The following is a 23,041-nucleotide window of genomic DNA, read 5'->3' as shown; positions in this document are numbered from 1 at the left end:
CGATGCACGGACATCAATCGGCAGGCTATTCCAAAGTTTAGGTGCGGCAAATGCATGATCCCCCCTAGTCTTCCGTCGGGACATTGGTTGCACTAAGAGCCACTGAGTGCTCTCTTTGGGGGTGTATAGGTCAAGGAGCTACTACTTTTTTCACTGTCAGTCCGATGTTGGGTATCACATCCCACATTCTCTTCATGTAGCCACTTCCTGTGGGGTTACATGCGCAGTAGCATTCTAAAAGCGCCCCTGTTCTCATCCCTTGCCCACTTATGCCTTCTTATTCCAGTAGCCCACTTCTCATTAGTATGAGACAAGGTCCTGACATGGACCTTGTTAATCCTGGTGAGGCGGTATGGTTTCACTGATGTCTCTCTCGCTCATATCCGAGGTAGGTTTGGTTAGAATGGGGGATGCAACCTTGGGACCCTTACTGATAAAGAAGCCTTGATTGGGAGTCGAACCCCTGACCTTAAGTTCGGAGGTAGGGGAGGGGCCAGTTGTGTCAACAGAATTGATAGTAATACCAATGGACAGCTGTCTGTGCTTGTAGGGTCGGTTCACAGCGGCCCTTCAAGCTAACCTGTAGCCCAAATAAGTGACCAAAAATAACAACAATCAAAAATTCTATTTAACTAAATTCTATTTACTCATTGGCTCAAGTGGATCGGCCTACAGGGCAAATACCAGTATGCCAGATTACCAGCCCAGCCCTGTTAATGTACCTTGTTTTTAATGTAATGATTTTAATGTTAATCTAAAGCCCTTTGAGTTGACTTAAATAAATCTGCCTTGCCTTGCAGTCGGATGGAGGACCGTACACTATCTGGGGTACCACTTGGGAGGTGGGCATGTGCGCCCCCAGATAAGCAGAATATGGTCGTGCCAGATTTCCTCTCCCACTCAAGGCAGGCCAGATGTTCCACGGCCTAAGTCGGTTGGTGGAGATATGTGGCGGTTGTGGGCTGTACCCTCAGGTGCAGGGGTGGTGCAGTGGGTTCAGGCAGAGGCCACATAATAGGGACAAAAGTGATGACAAATCTAAGGGCCCATGACTGACAGGTGCCCTAGAAAACAGTCAAACAATCAATTAGTCGGATTCTGTGATTTTATTTTTTAAATTACCCTGTCACCATAAATTAATACTTGCTTCACAAGGTACTTATACCTAACCCTTACTGTTTGGTTTGCACCAGGTGCAAATGTGGCGGTGTGAAAGAGGAAAACCAATAAAGGTAACTAAATTGTACTGACCACGCCACCTAGAAGTGGATCTAACCCCATGAAATATTACATTAACCAGTGCAAAGGTTTTAACAGCTACAAAGGCATGAAGGTTCATTATTAACAAAGCAGAGGTGTGGCCAATCAAGTTAATAAAAAAAGTTTATTAAACAACTGCAAATCCTACAGAGCTGCAGAAACAAAACTGGCAAATTAAGTGGCAGGACTTGTAACACCAAACCTTTAATGTAGCTAAAGACCGGCCACCTGTGAAGGCAACCTGCAGGGAGGAGTGCCCAGGGGTGCCACCACCACTCACCTGTGATGTCTCACTGCAGTCCTCACAGCCACTCTCACTGCAGCTTAAAGGGAGCTTTATACTTGTTTCCCAGTCTTTACACTCACATGCATAAGAAAGAATCCCACCAAATCCCAACACCAAAATAGAACTCCAGTTAAAAGCACCATCAGGCACACCCAAGCTGGACACCAACAAAGTGAGGTGTAGCAGAGACGCGCACACAAATGGTACACAGCATGATTAAAATATAATATAAAGTTAACACAAAACACCACAAAACACAAAGAATAACCAAACAACACAAGTCAACAAGACAAGAAGACAGCCGCAGGGTAGGCCTGCAACAAAAGAGAGAAAAACAGTTATCTGGGGTTCACCCTACTATAAAGCAAATTGCAGACCTCCTGTGGGGATCCTACCACCCTTCAAGAGTCAGGGAGTAGGCCACAGCTGCTCCCTATAACCAGCCTCTGATGAGAGAGCTAGGGGAGGGGTGAATGTTCATGCTGTGTTCACAGACACCATGCAGGAACAGAACATCTCCTACAAAATCTAACCCACTACACAAGCACTGCTGGGGAGCTGGGGTGTGATTCTGCAGCACAGTGTTACAGAGGCATGCCAACCAAGCCACTCCTACAAAATCCAGAGCCTTTAAGAACACAAGTCAAGCCTAGTCCACCTGAGGGGCCTGGCCACCAAGGAGTTGTTTAAATACCTGAGTGACCTGAGTTCACCCCATTGTTTCCAGACTCTGCTTCCTCTACAGAACATGTGTCAGTGGGATTAAGGAGTATTCCTTCCACTGCCAGATTATATCCTCAGTTGAGAACAACAGCACCCAACCCACGATATATACCGTATGTGTAGATCGGGGCAGCTGCAGCTACTTGCAGCAGCCTCAGCAATGAAAGTGCAGAGCATGGCCCATTAGGATTCAATATACCCAGCCTCCTTCAGAATGGTGTCAAAACCCTGCAGGAGTTGGGAGCTGAAGATCTTCTGGACTGGAGCTTTTGAGTTGAGCTGAATCCGACTAATAAGACCGCCAGGACTGCCGCCCCTGACCATCACCTGACACACATTACACCCGACTTCTATGGCAGGCCTCTCCTGGCTGCTCCAGGCTAAGGCTCCTCGAGCTCCCTCCCTTGGTCTGGCTCCAGGGTGGGGCTCTATTCTGGGCAGAGTAGACTTTTTCCTTTGGGTTAGTTCCTAGGTTCGTAGGGGTTGGCTGAATGGCCTTTCGACTATGACAAAATAGCCCCTGGAATCACTGGGACACACAAACCCCTCCACAATGATAAGGTGGCAATTTGTGTGTGTGTGTGTGTGTGTGTGTGTGTGGGGGGGGTATCATAATTTATTATTATTATTATTATTGTTATTATTATGATATATTGTTTTATCCAAATATGACCTGCAGTCTCAAGTAGTCCTTGTAAGACCTCACTTTCCAAACACCTCTTTAAATGCACACATATAAAGTTAAGACTCCACTGGCACATGACGCTCAAACTTTACTCTTCTCCTGTTGAAACACCTGCTGGACTGTATGGGAGGTTTTGACATTTCCAGATGTGTGGTTAAAAAATTGATCTCTGTTTATCAAATGGATCCTCATATTGTACAAAGTGGACTTAGGAGATAAAACACTGCATTCCTCCAGTGATGCCACAGACTTTAATCCCTTCAGCGTCTGGATCCAAGCTGCTATTTCATGTTGTTGGGAGCAAAGGACGAGCTGTGTTTCCTTCTTTGGACTTAGTCTCCAGAGACAGTGTTTGCACATGATTGTATGTGTTGAGCATTTGTCTGCACATGTCTCAAGCTAATGGATAAGGAATTTACTGGCAGGCTCAGGCATGCTTTCTATGTCCAACAAGGTAGTTTGGTTTGGTTTGCTTTTACTATTTTATATTATCTTCACATGTTTTTGGTCATTAGCATCCACATAACTTGAAAACTTAAAAATAAGTTTTATTTGTTGTCGTCTATCATTCACCCAGGCCTCACCCCGAGTTTCTGATTTTTCAGACTCTTTATCTATTTTCGTGATCAGCTCTAGATGGATGGATGCTAAAAATGACAGCCTCAACATGGCATTTAATCTGTTATTAGACTTCTCCTCTCAAGATGTAAAAGAACCCACCCACCACTGTAATCACACTCTAGATCTTGTTTTAACATATGGCATAGAAACTGAACATTTAACAGTGTTTCCTGAAAACCCTCTCCTGTCTGATCATTTCCTGATAACATTTACATTTACAATAATTGATTACACAGCGGTGGAGAGTAGACTTTATCACAGTAGATGTCTTTCTGAAAGCGCTGTAACTAAGTTTAAGAATATAATCCACCCACTGTTATCATCTCCAATGCCCTGTACCAACACAGAGCAGAGCAGCTATCTGAACGCTGCTCCAACAGAGGTCGATCATCTTGTTAATAATTTCACCTCCTCACTGCGTACGACTCTGGATACTGTAGCTCCTGTGAAAACTAAGGTCTCTAATCAGAAGTACCTGACTCGATTAGAACATGCTGTAGGTATTACAGGTACTGTGCTGCAGTGGTTTGTATCATATCTATCTAATAGACTCCAATTTGTGCATGTAAATGGAGAGTCCTCTTCACACACTGAGGTTAATTATGGAGTTCCACAGGGTTCAAAAGCTTACTTCAAGGTTCCTCACAGCGTTACTGGAGGCCAAGGTAATGCCATCCAGTAACGCTGTGAGGAACCTTGGAGTCATGTTTGACCAGGACATGTCCTTCAACGCACATATTAAACAAATATGTAAGACTGCTTTCTTCCATTTGTGCAACATCTCTAAAGTTAGAAATATCCTGTCTCAGAGTGACGCTGAAAAACTAGTTCATGCATTTATTACTTCCAGGCTGGACGACTGTAATTCATTATTATCAGGAAGTCCTAAAAACTCCCTGAAAAGCCTTCAGCTAATCCAAAATGCTGCAGCAAGAGTCCTGACAGGGACTAGAAAGAGAGAGCAGATTTCTCCTGTTTTGGCTTCCTGTTAAATCCAGAATTCAAAATCCTGCTCCTCACATACAAGGTCTTAAATAATCAGGCCCCATCTTATCTCAATGACCTTGTAGTACCATATCACCCTATTAGAGCACTTCGCTCTCGCTCTGCAGGCCTACTTGTTGTTCCTAGAGTATTTAAAAGTAGAATGGGAGGCAGAGCCTTCAGTTTTCAGGCCCCTCTTCTGTGGAACCAGCTTCCAGTTTGGATTCAGGAGACAGACACTATCTCTACTTTCAAGATTAGGCTTCAAACTTTCCTTTTTGCTAAAGCATATAGTTAGGGCTGGACCAGGTGACCCTGAATCCTCCCTTAGTTATGCTGCAATAGACGTAGGCTGCCGGGGATTCCCATGATGCACTGGGGGTTTCTTCTTAAGTCACTTTTTTCCCTCACTATGTATTTATATAGCACTCTGCATTTAATGGTTAATTATTAATCTCTGGCTCTCTTCCACAGCATGTCTTTATCCTGTCTTCCTTCTATTACCCCAAACTGGTTGCGGCTGATGGCCCCGCCCCTCCCTGAGCCTGGTCCTGTTGGAGGTTTCTTCCTGTTAAAATGAAGATTTTCCTTCCCACTGTCCCCAAAGCACTGGGTCATATGATTGTTGGGATTTTCTCTGGTTTCTTTGTATTATTGTACAGTACAATATAAAGCGCCTTGAGGCGACTGTTGTTGTGATTTGGGACAATATAAATAAAACTGAATTGAATCGTAATCTGAGCACTGATATGTATTATAGTGAAAATGAGGGCTAAAGATAACAATAACCAACTTTCTTAAATTTTGAAATAGTTATAAATCTAATGTAGAATCTAATCTATGGACCTGAAAAACACATATGTGCCGATGCTGTTCATAGACTAGCTCCGCCTTCAACACCATCATACCATCCAGACTCGCCATGAAACTCCGTGACCTGAACATTGGCTCCTCCCTGTGCAGCTGGATCCTGAACGTCCTGACAGACATCACCTCATCCACACTTCCACTCAGCACAGGTGCCCCCCAGGGATGTGTGCTCAGCCCCCTGCTGTACACCCTATTCACCCACGACTGTACAGCAACACACAGCTCTAACACCATCATCAAATTTGCAGATGACACCGCCATCATCGGCTGCATTTCTGATGGAGATGAGACGGCATACAGGGCAGAGGTGAAAGCCCTGACATCACGGTGCCGCGACAACAACCTGCTGCTCAACGTCAGCAAAACCAAGGAGCTCTGTGTGGATTACAGGAGGAGGCCACACCCCCATCCACTTCGAAGGAGCAGAGGTGGAGAGAGTCAGGCGCTTCAGATTCTTCTTCCTGCGGCGCCTGAGAAGATTCAGCATGAACCCCAGAATACTTACAAACTTCTATCAATGCACCATTGAAAGTATTCTGACTGGCTGCATCACCACCTGGTACGGCAGCTGTAACGCTCTGGACTGCAAAGCTCTGCAGAGGGAGTTGAGATCAGCGCATCACCAGGACTGAACTGGCAGCCATGCAGCATCTCTACAGACAGCGCCGCATGAGGAAGACGCAGCGGATCCTCTCTGATCCCAGCCACAGACTTTTCTCACTCCTGCCGTCCAGCAGGCGGTTCAGGAGCATCCAGACCTGCACTACCAGACACAGGGACAGTTTTTACCCACAAGCCATCAGACCTTTGAACTGCTGACATCCCATACACACCGCTACACACTGTACACTGTCACTTCAACAAATGCCACTTAAATGCTCGTTGCACAAACTTGTAAATACCAACTCGTCTTCAATTCTCTAATGTTTAATACTTTATTTCTCTCCTTTTCATTATTATTATTATTATTATTATTATTCTACAGCTAAATTCTGTTATTTTCCTCTTAATATAACTGCACACTCTCTACATGCTCATGTAAAGCTGAGGAGCACGGGCCAAAGAATTTAATTATGGATGAATGTGGATGCACGGTTTATCTGTACATGACAATAAAACATGAAACTAGGTGACCTGCTCTACCTCCTGATTACATCCTTTGTTACGTGGTGACACCAACAGGCTGAATACATGATTAGGAACACTGGCTCTGTGATTGGCTGCAAACCAGAAACTTGGAGGAAGTCAGTGAACACTGAAGTCACTTGTTCTTCATGGTGAGTAATCCTAACCACCCTCTACACCACTCACTCGCAGCACAGCACTTTGCCTAACTGACCGATTTGACACCAGTGTTAAAAGAATAGAGTCATGTGCTCTTTCATTTGATCTTATTTTATTACACATTTGTAATAGTCAGAAAATAGATATTATATTTATGGAAATGATGAAACTACAAGCAGCGTCTGTGTGTATCATCTAATCTGGGTGCCATTCTGTCTGAAGTCCAGCGAATGCACAGCAGTGGCCAAGGCTGCATACAGGTGGGAGCTGTTGAACCTCAGGCAGTACACCGGGCTGCTCACAGGGTCCGAGCTCAACTGGAAAAACTGCAGAAAAGACAAAACTCCAGATGTAAGGAACAGCATCGAGTGCCACGACATTTATAATCCATCACATCAGATCCTGGACATGTTGCTGTGTGGAGGTTTTTCTGTGGCCTGAGGATTGAGATGCATTTGTTAGATAATTCCTCAATCATCTGACAAAGAGGTCCTCCACATGACTGTGTAGAATTAATGGATCCTCACCACCACCTCCTCCAGCACATATTGGACACGCAGCTGAAAACTTTCTGTGCCACTGGCATCACATAGCGCTACACCTACATGAATTTGAACCTTTTTATTGTATAATATTTAGATTTATTGAACAAAAAACTCACTTTTCTTTAAACTTTGTTGGTTGCTGTAACATATAATTGCCCAACTTTTGGGATGAATAGTTTTGTGTTCTTTTAGGCGTGTCAGACGCTGTGTTTGGCATATTTCAGTTCAGTCCTGTTTCTGTCCTTACCTGCAGACATTCAGTCTGCCGTTTGTCCCAAAGACGTACAACACCGTAATATGAGGAACCGCTGGCTATCATGTGGTTTCCATCTGTCTGGATGCAGTACAGCGCGCTATCATGAGGCTCCTCCCACTCCATTGCACACTTCCTGTAAGAAAGGATGACTTAATGCATGCTGATATGAAAGAAAGATTATTATTATTAAATTTGTAAATATAATAATTTGTATGACTTGTAAATATATGTTTGTAAGCTGGATTTATAAAAGCATAATTGTAGTTTACTCTTCATGTCAGATTCTCTGCTTGTCCCAAAATATGGCAAAAACATGTCAAACCTTTCGACAAGCTTACTGAGGTGTTAGTGCCCACAGCGTTTAAATCATATGTACCATTTTTCAAAAATGATATACTGTTGGATTTCTTGTACTAAGCCAACTTCAAAGCACCCTATGATGAGCCAGCCAATAAAATTCAGTGATTATGCAGCAGACTAACACTTAGGACCATATCTTAACAACCTCACGTCAAAACTGTTGTTTGGGCTTTGTCCCAACTTGTTCGTTATCCAAAAACAATCATTTAACTACAATAACGTCGCAGTGAGCAAGCGTGACACGGTTCGAGTCATAGTCTTCCCTTCTTCATCTTTGCCAACATCTGACAACTTAGGATGAAGTTAAACAACACAGTCGAACATGGTGGGCGTCTAAAATTTATGGCACATCACAGTCCTTGTGGAACTAATTGTTTCTTTCCATTTCCATTAAATTCATGTGTTCAAGTGTATTTCTCAAGTTACACAGACATAGACCTGTTAGCACAGCTCATATATTTAATGCCAGGATATAATAAACATGAATTTGTGGTTATGGTGAATTTGTCAACATTAAATTCGTAATTTAATATCCTGAAATTAAGAATGCAAGTCGGGATAATGTCCTCACACGTGATGTAAACACAATTGGACACACAAGTGTGTCAAAGGTGTGTTCTTGGGTTGTTAAGCAGCAGAGTGATTCTTACATGCTGTGGGGATACGATTTTTCTGTCAATAGACATCAATCCTCCATTAGTGCAGCCTCATCAATAAGTGATGGAGCGACACCGGGACAGACATTGGTGTAAGGAAGTGTGCATGCACACACACAGAGCTAACCTCTACGGGGAGCTGACCTGCTAGACTCTGAAAGTGAGACACATAAACAATGGAAACCACAATCAGAAAGACTTTATTAACCCCAAAGGAAATGATTTGGTCACAATGGCTCCATCACCAGCTGCTAATATTATCTACAGGTACTACAGCCTGTTTCAGCTGGTTTTCAATAAACTGCATGCTCAAAACGACGTTTGGTCCCGTTTCTTCTTTTTTACATGTTGAAGCTCGAGTTGGAAACTTGTGAAGATTCAACCATGCAAAATATGATTTTTTGCAATTTTTCAAGCAGTCTTAAACTTTTGATCAGGACTGTATTAAGTTTTGTCACAGTCTGCCAGTCCTCACCGGTCGACCTGGCCGTTGTTTCCGTGTGTTGTGTTTTTGTCTCGCCTCCTCTCCCAGTCTCCTATTTTCCTGTTTGTGTGTTTCAATTCAATTCAATTTTATTTATATAGCGCCAAATCACAACACCAGTCGCCTCAAGGCGTGTTTCTGTGTGATGATGTGTGTGTGTTTCCAAAAGTCCGGTTTCACGTGTCATCTGACCTGGAAGTGTTCCTGTGCTGAAGCCGGCCACACCTGCTGCTCATCGTCAGCAGCCTCCCTACTTAATTGTGCGGCTGAGCTTCAGTCGACGCTGCATCGTTGAGTTTACTCGTCAGCACAGCGGTTGATAGCTTATGAAAACTTTGCGTGTGTTTGGATTGCCTAGTTGACAAATGTGTGTTTCTTCACCAGGAGTTGGGATCGGAGTTTGTCATGGAAGCGGGGCGAATGCTGAAGTGGGCACAAGTGGTACTGAGAACGCACCCTGAAATCACATGTAATGACTTTTTGGCTAAATTGTTGCTGTTTTTGACGAGGTTTCCCACCAAAAATGTGAATTACACGTGTAAACAGTGTCCTTCCAGGGTTTCATAGTGGAAAAGGGGCAGCTTTGGCTTGAAGTGGCCCAAGCCGAAGAATCAGAAATACAGTGGGATGCAAAAGTTTGGGCAACCTTGTTAATAGTCATTATTTTCCTTGTTGGTTGTTACAATAAAAATTGTCAGTTAAATATATCATATAGGAGACACACACAGTGATATTTGAGAAGTGAAATGAAGTTTATTGGATTTACAGAAAGTGTGCAATGATTATTTAAACAAAATCAGGCAGGTGCATAAATTTGGGCACCACAAAGAAATGAAATCAATATTTAGTAGATCCGCCTTCTGCAGAAATGACAGCCTCTAAACGCTACCTGTCGGTTCCAATGAGAGTCTGGATTGTGGTTGAAGGCATTTTGGATCCTTCCTCTACAAAACATCTCTCGTTCCTTCAGGTTTGATGGCTTCCGAGCATCAACAGCTCTCTTTAACTCACAGCACAGATGTTCAATAATATTCAGGTCTGGACTGAGATGAACGTTCCAGAACGTTGTTCTTGTTCCTCTGCATGAAAGCTTTAGTGGATTTTCAGCAGTGTTTCGGTCGTTGTCTTGTTGAAAGATCCATCCCGGCGCAGCTTCAGCTTTGTCACTGATTCTCCAGAATCTGCTGATACTGAGTGGAATCCATGTGTCCCTCAACTTTGACAGGATTCCCAGTCCCTGCACTGGCCACACAGCCCCACAGCGTGATGGAACCACCACCATATATAACTGGAGGCAGCAGATGTGTTTCTTGGACTGCTGTGTTCTGTTTCCTCCATGCATTACGCTCCTTGTTATGCCCAAATAACTCAATTTTAGTTTCATCAGTCCACAGCAGCTTATTCCAGAATGAAGCTGGCTTGTCCAAATGTGCTTTAGCGGCTCTGTTTGTGCTGTGGGCGGAGCAAAGGCTTCTGCATCACTCTCACATGCAGCAACTCCTTGTGTAAAGTGCACCGAAAGGTTGAACGATGCACAGCGACTCCATCTGCTGCAACATGATGTTGTAGGTCTTTGGTGCTGGTCTGTGGGTCGACTCTGACTGTTCTCACCGCCGCTTCTGTCTATCCGAGATTTTTTTCGGTCTGACACTTCAAGCCTTAACTTGAACTGAGCCTGTGGTCTTTCATTGTCTCAATATGTTCCTAACTGTGACAACAAACGGCTTTAATCTCTGAGACAGCTTTCTGTGTCCTTCCCACCATGATGGTGAACAATCTTTATCTTCAGGTCATCTGAGAGTTGTTTTGAGACCCCCAATTCTTCAGATAAAATTAAAAGAGGAGGGAGACTTACAATTGACCCCCTTAAATACTCTTTCTCATTATTGGATTCACCTGTGTATGTAGGTCAGGGGTCACTGAGCTTACCGAGCCAATTTGAGTTCCAACAATTAGTTCTGAAGGTTTTGGAATCATTAAAATGACAACAGATTTATGCACCTGCCTGATTTTGTTTAAACAATTCTTGCACACTTCCTGTAAATCCAATGAACTTCATTTCACTTCTCAAATATCACTGTGTGTGTCTCCTGTATGATATATTTAACTGACATTTTTTATTGTAACAACCAACAATTTATACAGGAAAATAATGACTATCAACAAGGCTGCCCAAACTTTTGCATCCCACTGTAGTTGCAGATGTTGAGAGATTCACAAACTTTTACAGGCGGTTTATCAGGGACTTCGACACAGTGGTAACATCCCTCACACAACTTGACCACTGAAGTGTCATTTCAGTGGTCTCCCTCTGCTCAACAGGCTTTCGACCAGATTAAGAAGCTGTTCTTCTCCACTTCTATCCTGGTTCAAGGGGACCTCAACAAACTCTTCATGGTGGAAGTGGACGCTTCTCACCCAGGTCAGAATCACACGTCAGTTTCTTCAGCATCTGTTTTGTTGGCCTTCTTTAGTGAGAGACACACATGAATATGTGACGACCTGCTTGGTTTGCGCACAAAACAAGGTGCCAAATACTCGTCCCGCTGGCCTGATTCGACCTCTGCCTACTCCAAAGAGGCCGTGGTCTCACATTGCCTTGGACTTTGTCACTGGCCTCCCGCCTTCATCAGGTAACACAACCATCCTTACCATAATTGACCGTTTTTCCAGGTTGGTGCACTTTGGGCTCCTCTCCGTGAGCCCAATTAAATATTTGTAACCTACAATTTGTAGGTTGGAAGAAAATTGTCTTTTTTAATCACGACACATCCTTATCACACTGAACTATGTTGAAAAGGTTGATGGAACCCACTGGAATAAATGAAGGCTGAAAAATAGATTTCAGCTTTGAGATACAGGTAGTGCTGCAAAGGTTCAGCACCCATTCTTAAAAATGTTAATAGGACAATAGAAAAGTAGACTGCACACAAATGGGGAAATTCCTCTTTAAAAAATACGATTTCTCAATGAAGTGTGGAGTTCTAGCGAGGCACAAACATCAACCTATGGAACCAGTTCTACGCTGCACTTGACAGACACGACCACGACTTGTGACCCCATACAGACAGAAGGCAGCACACACTGGGAAGATATCGGAGGCACTGTGAAGTATCCTGAAAGTTTATGATCTTCAGGTGAATAATTATAAAGATAAATTTGAGGTGATTGGAATTCTTGTCAAATGAGTAAAAAACAGGCTCTTTTTTTATTTTACATGTCTTGCTTGTCAAATTTCCTCACAGCAACTTTACTTATTGATACTGTGTCTATTCTAGGTTGCCCTTAAGTGGTTATGGGGACCATCAAGCATAGGCATGAACCCCCTCAATGAGATTATTGTCAAGACTGGCTACGGATACCGAATACGGGGATTCCCAGGTACTTGTAGATGTCTTCGATATCTGCAATGTTGCCTTCTGGTAGCTCGGTCCCCTCGGTTCTGACTACCTTCCCTTTCTTCGTTACAATCCGACTACACTTCTCCAATCCAATGGCATTCCTTGCTGTAGATCCTGGTGGTGTGGATCAGTGAATCGATGTCTCGTTCACTCCTGGCACACAGCTTGATGTCATCCACGTAGAGGAGGTGACTGAGGATTGTCCGTAATGCTGCATTCACATCTTCTAGGAGACCTTCAGAGGGGACTTCCTGTATTTTAAATGTCTTCATCCCAGCAATATTCATCCTGTTTGCAAAATCCACACCATCTGTCCTTCTGTGTCTCTCTCCTTAACACCATTCCTACCCAATACCTCCTCTTCACCTACTTGACTATTAACGTCTGCTCCATTCACCACTCACTCTCTACCACTTGAACCAACTTGAACCAGCTCACTGCAGTTTATCTTTCTTTTCTGACATCCAACACTGAAAACCTTCAACATCACAACTTTGACTTTCAGATTCAAATTAATGATCCTGTTTAACACTCCCTTCATCTACACAACACATGCTCTTCCAGGTCTGCTCAACCTGGTCTTGGGCACACACAATGTTACTTCTCTCCTCATATCAACCAGCTCCCTCCCTTACTAGTCATGGTCCATAAACCAATATGATGTAGGGGTGGCTGGAGCATAGGAGAAGAGGTAAAGCAGGTCATCTACTAATCGGAAGGTTGGTGGTTCAATCCTTGGCTGCTCCAGTCTGTATGCCAAATATTCTTGGGCAAGATAACTCCAAGTTATTCCCAAAGGCATCCATCGGAGTGTGAATGTATATGAATGTTAGATACAAACACCAATGCATAGGATGCTTCTATGAATGAGGCATGTTGTGCATGTGCTTTGAGTGCTCAGATAGAACAGAAAAGCCCTACATAAGAACCGTGGTACATAATATTAATATGGCCAAGTCTGGAGTCTGTAGGTCACTCCAAACCTCCCTGTTCACCCCGGCTTTGGACTGACATTAGGAGTGATAATAATGATTATAGTTATTGTAAATTTTCTTAAAACGACCAGACCTTCATTTGTTGGCACACATGGTCAGCATGATTTATGCAGACGTGTGAGTGTATGCACTGTTAGTAACTGAGGGTACTGATTCCACACTGGACCGTATAAGCACCATGGCATCATGTAAAATGTGTATTAGTTTTGTTCTTTTGTTTTATTTCTTGAGTGATCACAGTGCATTTTCTGCTGAACCTCTGACAAAGTGCAGCTTCAGCATGGTCACAGAAGTCTTTTAAGTCTTGTTAGGTTTGTGCATATGAATTATTGATATCTAAAGAGGGACCCCCTCCTGTGCCAGCCATTCTCCAAACCCAACTCCTTTCATAGTCCCTAGAGAGATCAGCCAATCAGATCAGATTTGTCTTACTTGACTGATCCCTGAGAAACAGAGACTGAAACTCCTTGTAACCCTTTTGATCCAAAATAATGTCGTTATATAGAGAATTGCTGGTTAGCTGCCTGCACTGGTCATAGAATAATGGTGTTCTGTCAGGACAAGCAAGGCAAGCAGTGTTTGCCTTTTAAAAGCTAAAAATTGATATAAAATGTTCCAAATTAAGTTATCTCTCTCTTTTCATCTAAGACAGCGCTGTCATAAAGCCCCTCGCATGTCAATGTGTGCATCCAGCTTTTACACTACTGCCATCTTGTGGCCACAGTCGTCTATTGTCGCTGAAACCTGCGCTTATTTCATCTCGTAGCAAAGTCTGGTCTGTCTCTGAGGGCATGTTCATCTCCCATTGACAATGACTGCAGCTGAGGAAGCTGAGAGGCCAGCAGCTTGTATCTCGTGATTTATGAGGACACACTCTGGACGAAGCGCTGTTCTGTGACTTTACACTGATCGGCGAGAATCGGTGTGAGGCGTGTTTGCCTTTCTGTAAGAGCATCCCCTGCTTCAAAGAAATTGTGCCAACTTCATGCAAGCATTCCAACTTTGATGGCAGTTTGTAATGCACATACTGCAAGAACCTGTTTTCTTCTGCTTATCCACTTCAAGGTTGTGGGAGGAGGGGGTGGGGTGGGGTGGAGCCTGCTGTCATAGAGGCAGAGTACATTCTGGACAGGTCGCCAGTGTATCTCAGGGCTAACACGTAGAGACTGACAACCATCACACTCACATCTACAGCATCATTCATGTCTTTGGAGTGTGGAAGGAGCCATGCAGACTCAGAGCCCAGGCAGACTCGGAGCCCAGGCAGACTCAGAGCCCTGGCAGACTCGGAGCAAAAAAAAACAACAGAAACAAAACACCAAGAAGAACAATTTGCAGCTGAATTAGGTTTCGTTTTGGTAACATGACTGGGTATAAAAAAGACCGTCTATATGAGCCAGCTTTTCTCAAAAGTAAAGATAGGCAGAGGTTTGTCAAATTTGTTTGTCAATTGCAAAAACTTTGAATATTTCATCATCTACAATATGCATGAATCAGGCTTACATTATGACCACCTGCCTGATATTGTGTTGAGCCCCCTTTTCCAGTCAAAACAGCATTGACCCATCGGGGATTGGACTCCACTAGACGTCAGTAGCAGTGCTGTAGTATCTTGCAAGATGTTAGCAATAATTCCTGTAAGTTGTGAGATGGGGCCTCCATGAATCAAAATAGTTTCCCCAGCATATCCCACAGATCGTTGAGGGGATTGAGATCTTGGGAATTTGAAGGCCAAGTCAACACCCAAACCTTATTGTACTCTTCAAACTGATCCTGAAACAGTTTTACGTTACGGCAAGATGAAATGTCCTGATGAAAGCCATAAAAGATAACTGTTTCAATGACACTGTGTGCATCATCTGCACGACTGCTTGCTTGTACGAGTCAAGCAGGACCTAAGGTTTCCCAACAGAAGCCCAAAGCATCACTCTGCCTTAGCACAGTTGCTCTCTTCTCAAAGGGCATCCTGATTCCAGGTGATCCCCAGGAAAGTCTCACACACATGTACCCGGCCATCCACGTGACATAAAAGAAAATGTGATTCCTCAGACTACGTCATCTTCTTCCATTGCTGCAGTTTTGATGCTCACATGCCCATTGTTGGTGCTTTTGACGGTGAAGAGGGGTCAGCATGTGCACCCTGTAATCTGTAGTTATGCAGTCCATACACAACAAACTGTACTGCACTGTGTATTCTGACGCGTTCCATTCAAAACCAGCTTGAACTTTTTCTGCAATTTGAGCTTCAGGAGCTTGTCCGTTAGATCAGATGACAAGGGCCAATCTTTGGTCCCCATATGCATCAATATGCCTTGGTGGTCAATGCCTCGAAGAGATTCTGGCAAACCGTCAGACGTCTCAGGAGGGGAAAGCGGTGCTCTACCTGCACTGTGTATAGTGCTGGTGGAGCGCTGCTGACGTCGACTGAGAAAATTGTCAGGCGGTGGAAGGAATACTTCGAGGACCTCCTCAATCCCACTGACACGTCTTCCGAGGAGGAAGCAGAGTCTGGGGATGAGGGGAATGACCCGCCAATTTCCGGGGGCGAGGTCACTGAGGCAGTTAAACAACTCCTTGGTGGCAGAGCCCCTGGTGTTGATGAGGTCCGCCCCGAGTTCCTGAAGGCTCTGGACGTTGTAGGGCTGTCCTGGTTGACACGCCTCTGCAATGTTGCGTGGAGATCAGGGGCAGTACCTGTGGACTGGCAGACCGGGGTGGTGGTCCCCATCTTTAAGAAGGGGGACCGGAGGGTGTGTTCCAACTACAGGGGGATCACACTCCTCAGCCTCCCTGGGAAAGTCTATGCCAGGGTGCTGGAAAGGAGAGTTCGTCCGCTAGTTGAACCTCGGATACAGGAGGAACAATGCGGTTTTTGTCCTGGTCGCGGAACACTGGACCAGCTCTTTATCCTCTCCAGGATACTTGAGGGTGCATGGGAGTTTGCCCAACCAGTCTACATGTGTTTTGTGGACTTGGAGAAGGCATTCGACCGTGTCCCTCGGGGTGTCCTGTGGGAGGTGTTGCGGGAATATGGGGTGTCTGGCCCATTGCTACGGGCCATTCGATCCCTATATAACCGTTGCAAGAGCTTGGTTCGCATTGCCGGCAATAAGTCGGACTCGTTCCCGGTGGGTGATGGGCTCCGCCTTTGTCTCCGGTTCTGTTCATAATTTTTATGGACAGGATTTCTAGGCGCAGCCAAGTGGCGGAGGGCTTTCGCTTTGGTGGCCTCAGAATCTCATCTCTGATTTTTGCAGATGATGTGGTTCTGTTGGCTTCATCGGGTGAGGGCCTCCAGCTCGCACTGGAACGGTTCACAGCAGAGTCTGAAGCAGCGGCAATGAGGATCAGCACCTCCAAATCTGAGGCCATGGTTCTCAGCCGGAAAAGGGTGGAGTGCCCACTCCGGGTCGGGGATGAGTTCCTGCCCCAAGTGGAGGAGTTCAAGTATCTCGGGGTCTTGTTCGCGAGTGATGGGAGAAGGGAGCCGGAGATCGACAGACGGATTGGGGCTGCAGCTGCAGTAATGCGGACGCTGCACCGGTCCGTCGTGGTGAAGAGGGAGCTGAGTGTAAAAGCGAAGCTCTCAATTTACCGGTCGATCTACGTCCCTACCCTCACCTATGGCCACGAGCTGTGGGTAGTGACCGAAAGAACGAGATCGCGGATACAAGCGGCAGAAATGAGCTTCCTCCGAAGGGTGGCTGGCCTTTCCCTTAGAGATAGGGTGAGAAGTTCGGCCATCCGGGAGGGGCTCAGAGTAGAGCAGCTGCTGCTCCACATCGAAAGGAGCCAGCTGAGGTGGTTCGGGCATCTGACAAGGATGCCCCCTGGGCGCCTCCTGGGTGAGGTGTTCCAGGCATGTCCCACCGGGAGGAGGCCCCGGGGCAGACCCAGGACACGCTGGAGAGATTATATCTCTCGGCTGGCCTGGGAACGCCTTGGTGTTCCCCCGGATAAGCTGGAGGAGGTGGCTGGGGAGAGGGAGGTCTGGGCCTCTTTGCTTAGGCTGCTGCCCCCGCGACCCGGCCCCGGATAAAGCGGATGAAGATGGATGGATGGATGGGTCAATGACCCTGTTGCTGGTTCACTACTGTTTGTTCCTTGGACCAGTTCTGATAGATGCACACCACGGCAGGACAGAATTACTACACAAGAACGGCAGTTTTGGCTTTGACCCAGTCGAACTGGCATTTTTAACATTGTTGAAGCGCCATCAAAGATGAAGCTTTGCTAGCGGGACTCCGTGTTTGACTTGTGTCTCTGTGTCTCTAACTGGAATCAAACCAGTTCAACCAATTTATGATTCACTGAATTCAGTGTTTATTTACATTCATACAGCAACACAACTTTTAAGGAAACAAACTCCAGAGAAACACTGACTTTAAAACCAAACCTGGCAAGAGGAAAATGGTGGCATACCTTGGGCAGAGTCGAAGGTCCCACAGTCGAATAAAGGTATCATAACCACAGGTGAAGAGCTGGAACGGAGACTCAAACCTGATATCCAGCACACCGGCACCACGACGAAAGTCTGAGCCCAGAGTGCCTAAGAATATCGATCTAGTGAAGACAGGAGTGGTAAATGTATTTATTGAGTTTTTTTATTCCACATATGAAATTAAACAGAGTTTAAAAACTGAAAAAAAGAAACTGAAAGTTATTTTTTTGTGGTTTTGTGTTTTGTTCGCCAGCATGACATTGCTGAGTCATTCCTATGCTAATATGCACAGTAGGTTGAATAATTAGACAAATTAATGCTTAACTAGTGGTGCTCTAAGGGGCTATTGGAGAGCTTTATAATAATATGAATACAGTATAGGGCGATACACAACTGTTATTTAATACATGTTAGTCACAGTTTCAGTATTTACGAATAAAAGCTACGTCTCACTCCACATCTGTCATTGCTTTAATAAAGGCAAGAGCCAGAGTGTCAAGCCACAGTATTCTGCCAGCCCCAAGCATGGATGAGTGCAGAGGACTGCATCGGGAAAGGGAACCAACATAAAATCTTTGCCAGATTAAACATGAAGATCATCAACAAAACGTCCGTACTGGAATGGGCGTGGCCCAGGTTAACAACGACTGCCACCGGTGCTGTTGGCCAGGATGGTGCCGGTGGAAACGGTGCTACTGTTGGCTGAAGACGGAGGCGTTGAAAGAAGAGGAGGAGAACGCATGTTTTGAGGCCGTGAGAGAGAAAGAAGATTATGAGTGTATATGTGAGGGTAAAAATTTGAAACACAGGGGCATAAGAGGGAATTCAAACTATTCTACCATAGTGAAGATAGGAAGAGGAATAGAATATATGAAAAGTGTTGTGCAGATGAAGAGGATGTTGAGTTTGAAGCTGGGAATCAACGGACTAATACTGAATGTTGTCAATTTAATGTTAGAAGTGAAAGAGTTATTCTGGAGTAAGTTGGATGAAGTGGTAGAAAGCGTGCCCAGATAAGAGGTGACGAGAATGGACTTCAGTGGAGGTGACGGGAAGAGAAGAGAAGAGATAAAGCAGTAGAGGAACATGCCGTGGACTATCTTTAGACGCTGCAACCCAACATGTGGTGTCAGGGGAGAATGTTGCTAGGCAGTGTTAGATGGTTGGATGGAGGGTGACTAAAAGTCAAGAAAAAGAAGCAAGACCCAAAGATTACTTTGTGGAAGTTTAAGAAGAAAGAATGTTGGTACTTTCAGCTGCTCCCATATTTCCTGAGCAATCACTCAGGATCATGTCTGAATCATGTTTTGATTTAGCACAGCTTTAATAATAATAATAATAATAATAATAATAATAATAATGGATACTTTATTGATCCCCATGGGGAAATTACTTGTTTTTCTCTGCATTTGACCCATTCACTCTGTGAAGCAGTGGGCAGCCCACTAAGCAGGCGCCCGGGGAGCAGTGTGTAGGGACGGTACCTTGCTCAGGGGTACCTCAGGGTAGCCGTTAAGTGGATTCGAACCGCCGACCTTCCGATCATGGGGCGACCACTTTACCTACTGAGCTATCCCTGCCCCAAATGCCGAAAGCCCTTCCTGATTTAACCCTCCCCATTTATCCAGGCATGGGACCAGCACTGGGACTAACTGGTAAATGGACTGGTTCTTATATAGCACTTTTCTACACTACTGGAGTAAGCGCTTTATACGACTTGCCTCTTTCACCCATTCATACAAGCACCTCTTTTCCTATGCCTATGTGCTTTTCTATCTAACATTCACACTGCAGTTAATGTATTGTAGATCAACCATGGATTCAGTATCTTGCCCAACAGCCAAGCTTCCAACCTACAGATAAGTAGATGACCAGCTTGTGACCACCTGAGGCTGGGTTAGTGGCTCTTACTCTTGAACTAATGGTCTTTTGTATTGGTGCAACGGATCACGGTTGATCCGTAATCCGAACCGATCCCACTCCACGGTTCGGCACGCACAAAGATTCGAAAAAGAAGGAAAAAAAGTATGCGTGGTGAGTCTGTCAAGTGATAGTTATGGCCAGCGCTAGCGGTCCAAGTGCAGGAGCAGAGGAGTTTGCTGCCCAGTCCGACCGGGCTAAAGCTATTACAGAAGCTGTTGGGGTGTTTAGCTGCAGACGGGAGGCCGTATTCTGTTGTGCAAAACAAGGGGTTTAAACTACGATGAACGTGCTTCAGCCACGCTACGATATCTCGTTTGCGCGTCCACTTTAGTGGCAAGATCGTTCCAAGCATGTCTGAGCAGCAAAGGATTTAAGTTGTGGCTGAACTGTCCCAGGCATCTTCTGTTGCCCCAGCTACAAATGGGTGGAGCTCCAGGGCAACGGAAAGCTTCGTGACCGTGACAGCTCATTATGTCGCAGCGGAGTGCGATATAATGAGCCTTGAGGCGACTGTTGTTGTGATTTGGTGCTGTGTAAATAAAACTGAATTGAATTGAGTGGTAGATACAAAGACTGTACTGCCCTATATTGAACCATAATTTTTTTTAATAATTGAGTCTTGAGTTGAATGTTTTTAACAGGCAAAAAATACTTCAATAAGTGAAGTAGTAAATGTTACATTTTTTTGTCTTTTTTCCTTTTTTGCTGATCGGAAGATTGATCCGATCCAAACCGTGAGAGTTTTGATCCGTTGCACCACGAGTCTTTTGCATGTAGAGTAAATGTGCTAACATCACAGCATGGAGCCAAATGACTGGGATTTTACTGTCAAGGTATCAAACAGAGTTTCACAGCAACCTTGTGTTCTCTGAGGTAACTTTAATGTTCTCTGTTTTGTGGTTAACAGAATCTGCGTTTGAAGACAGAAAGTTAAAAGCTCTGATAAAATATCAGAAGGTGAGTGTAACGCATTCTGCCACAAATCTTTGTAAGGGCAGACTACACGAGCAGGTGCTTGAGTTTCCATACCTGTGGGACTAAAAACACCTGGATTCAGAGATTAAGAGGTGTGGACTGATACCTTGTCCCTCCAGTGTCTCTCTGAGCGTGGGGGCAGCGAGACAGCTAAATTATCAGAATGAGCGACTGAAAAATAAAGTTTGTGTTTCCGAGCAGATGTAGTGTGTCCCTGCAGTCTACCTCGGTGCACCACGCTCTTATGATCACAGCTCCATTCCACTTGCTCCTCAGCTCTTGATTACTGAAGAATAACTTGCACTCAGCAGGACGGATTATTAGAGAATAACTGTCTCATTGTTGCCATTTAATACCCTCCATGACCGTGACTGTGTGCGACTCTCGCATGTTTGATACCTGTCTCGTAGCAACCATTTAAAGGAGACTGCCGGCCATAGCAACCGAGCAGCCCTACGCCTCAGCTAATGTCCCCCTCCCTAAACCTGGAGCTCTATCCATAGCCTTGGGATGGTAATCCCCTAGCCTTACCTCAGGGAACCTTTTTATTGGGCCAGGGCTTTCCCTACAGGGTGCCTTATTGGGTGAGAGCTTTCTCATTGCTCGGGTCTCATGACTAAGAGTTTGTGTCTCTGTGAGGTGGTTGTGAGGTAGTGACCCCTCATTTTCCCCTTACCACCAAAACCAAGGAGCTTAGCATATGCCACAAAAGGAAACTCATTTAAGCCAAAGGGATACAAGCCTGTCTATTCATAACTAAATAATGATGTCTCCATCACAGCACTACCACTAACTAAAAAGAGATCAACAATTCATAACCCCAGCTATTGAAATCCTGTTGACACGATGTTATTCCTAAAAACGAGCTAATAAAACACAAAGCATCCAAATGTGAGAGGAAAAGAAAAACAACTTTCATCAAAGAGCTGATATTTGTGCAGCGATCTTAAAGGCAGTAACAGCACCATGAAATGAACTGAAGCACAGCAAGAAACAGCAGGAAATCTCAAACTGGCAGGCCACTGGCTTTTACTGGTGTGTGTTCACAGAACAGAGGCAGAACCATGCAATCTGTCAAAATCTGCTCTCATGTGACCAGCAGAATCTTCTGTTATTACTTACCAAGATCTCAATAACCTAAACTGTTATACAGATGCCACCAAAGAAACCGAGACATATCCACACACATCCCTGAAAAAGAAAAGACAGATGTGCGCTAAACTTATCGCACCAACCACGGCTTCTGCTCAGCCGTCTCCGATTTGTGTAACGTTTATAATGATTGCTGTGAAATGTAACTTCATATATCAAATACTTTTCAAGATCATTAAAAGAGGTCGGTCAACCCACTTATAGGCTGGAGGATTTAACATGAACAGAATATTAAAGACAAAAGCTTGAACTTTGTCACCATTAAATGATTCAGAATCGGTCATTTGCCACAGATACGTCCACAATAGTGTCGGTAAGTTAAAACATGAAACAAAACCCTGCAAAGTCCCAAACAAGCAAACTGCAAAATCACTAAATAGTGGTGATTTCTGAAATTCACAATGCTGTAAAATAAAGCACGTAGAAAACTTTCTAACATGAAATTAGCCACAAAAATCAGGAAAGAGCCATTTTCATTCAGCGTTCATGTTGAACTGAAAGTCTGTCCTGAGTGGAAGGAAATTCTGGAGTTTCCAGATCATACGCTAATGATAACCGAGGAAATCATTTTGTTAAATAAGTGAATATTTTTTATTTTCTAGACCTACTATTTTGAGACCTATTGACCCGGAAGACTTAAAATATACTGAGAGGCAAAACGTGCATATAGTTAACAGAACTTTCTACTGATATTTTTGTTTTTGTGATACTTTTGTTTGCTCGATCCAGCATTAAAGTTGAACGAAAATCACATTTTGTTCATTTTGTTACTAACAAATTCTAGTTGTAAAGTATTCGGGCTAGTTTTGAATTATTGTGAAATCCGGTTGTTAAGTCTGACGTCACTAGCCGTGTCTGGGCCTAAACTCCGCTGCAGGTCCATATATCAAACGATCACTATGGCATTACTGAGAGTTGAAAAACTGTCTAAAGTCTTTCATCTTTAATAAAATGATCAGCGTTCTGCTCTACCAGGTGTAACAACTGAGTTTAACATCCAGGCATCCATGAAAACGGAATTTATGACATTTAACGGAGTTAGAAGTTAGCAGGGAGTTAGCTCGCTAGCTTCTAGCTAAATACAATATAGCATGTCCTGACTGCGGGGTTTTGGAAACAAATTAAAACGTACAGCTCTGC

General features: G+C 44.4%; 1 protein-coding gene across 2 annotated transcripts in view; it reads right to left on the bottom strand.

Annotated features, from left to right (window-relative positions):
* Window positions 1-6,810: 6,810 nt before the first annotated feature.
* Window positions 6,811-23,041, bottom strand: part of fbxw4 (F-box and WD repeat domain containing 4) — a 42,512-nt gene continuing 26,281 nt past the window's right edge. For both annotated transcript variants that reach the window (XM_085476814.1, XM_085476813.1), the window contains exons 7-9: window positions 17,833-17,973; window positions 7,506-7,647; window positions 6,811-7,039 (exon numbers count right to left, since the gene is read on the bottom strand). In XM_085476814.1, the coding sequence (XP_085332940.1) occupies window positions 6,905-7,039; window positions 7,506-7,647; window positions 17,833-17,973 (418 nt within the window). In that variant the 3' untranslated portion in view covers window positions 6,811-6,904. The remainder of the gene's footprint in view (window positions 7,040-7,505; window positions 7,648-17,832; window positions 17,974-23,041) is intronic.

This window comes from Copadichromis virginalis, linkage group LG13, assembly GCF_057382275.1.
Source record: "Copadichromis virginalis isolate Kocher_CV1m ecotype Utaka linkage group LG13, C_Virginalis_male_GT1.1, whole genome shotgun sequence".
In the NCBI taxonomy this organism is placed as follows: domain Eukaryota; kingdom Metazoa; phylum Chordata; class Actinopteri; order Cichliformes; family Cichlidae; genus Copadichromis; species Copadichromis virginalis.
The sequence above is the reverse complement of the archived record's forward strand: the minus strand, read 5'-3'. Positions and strand labels throughout refer to the sequence as shown.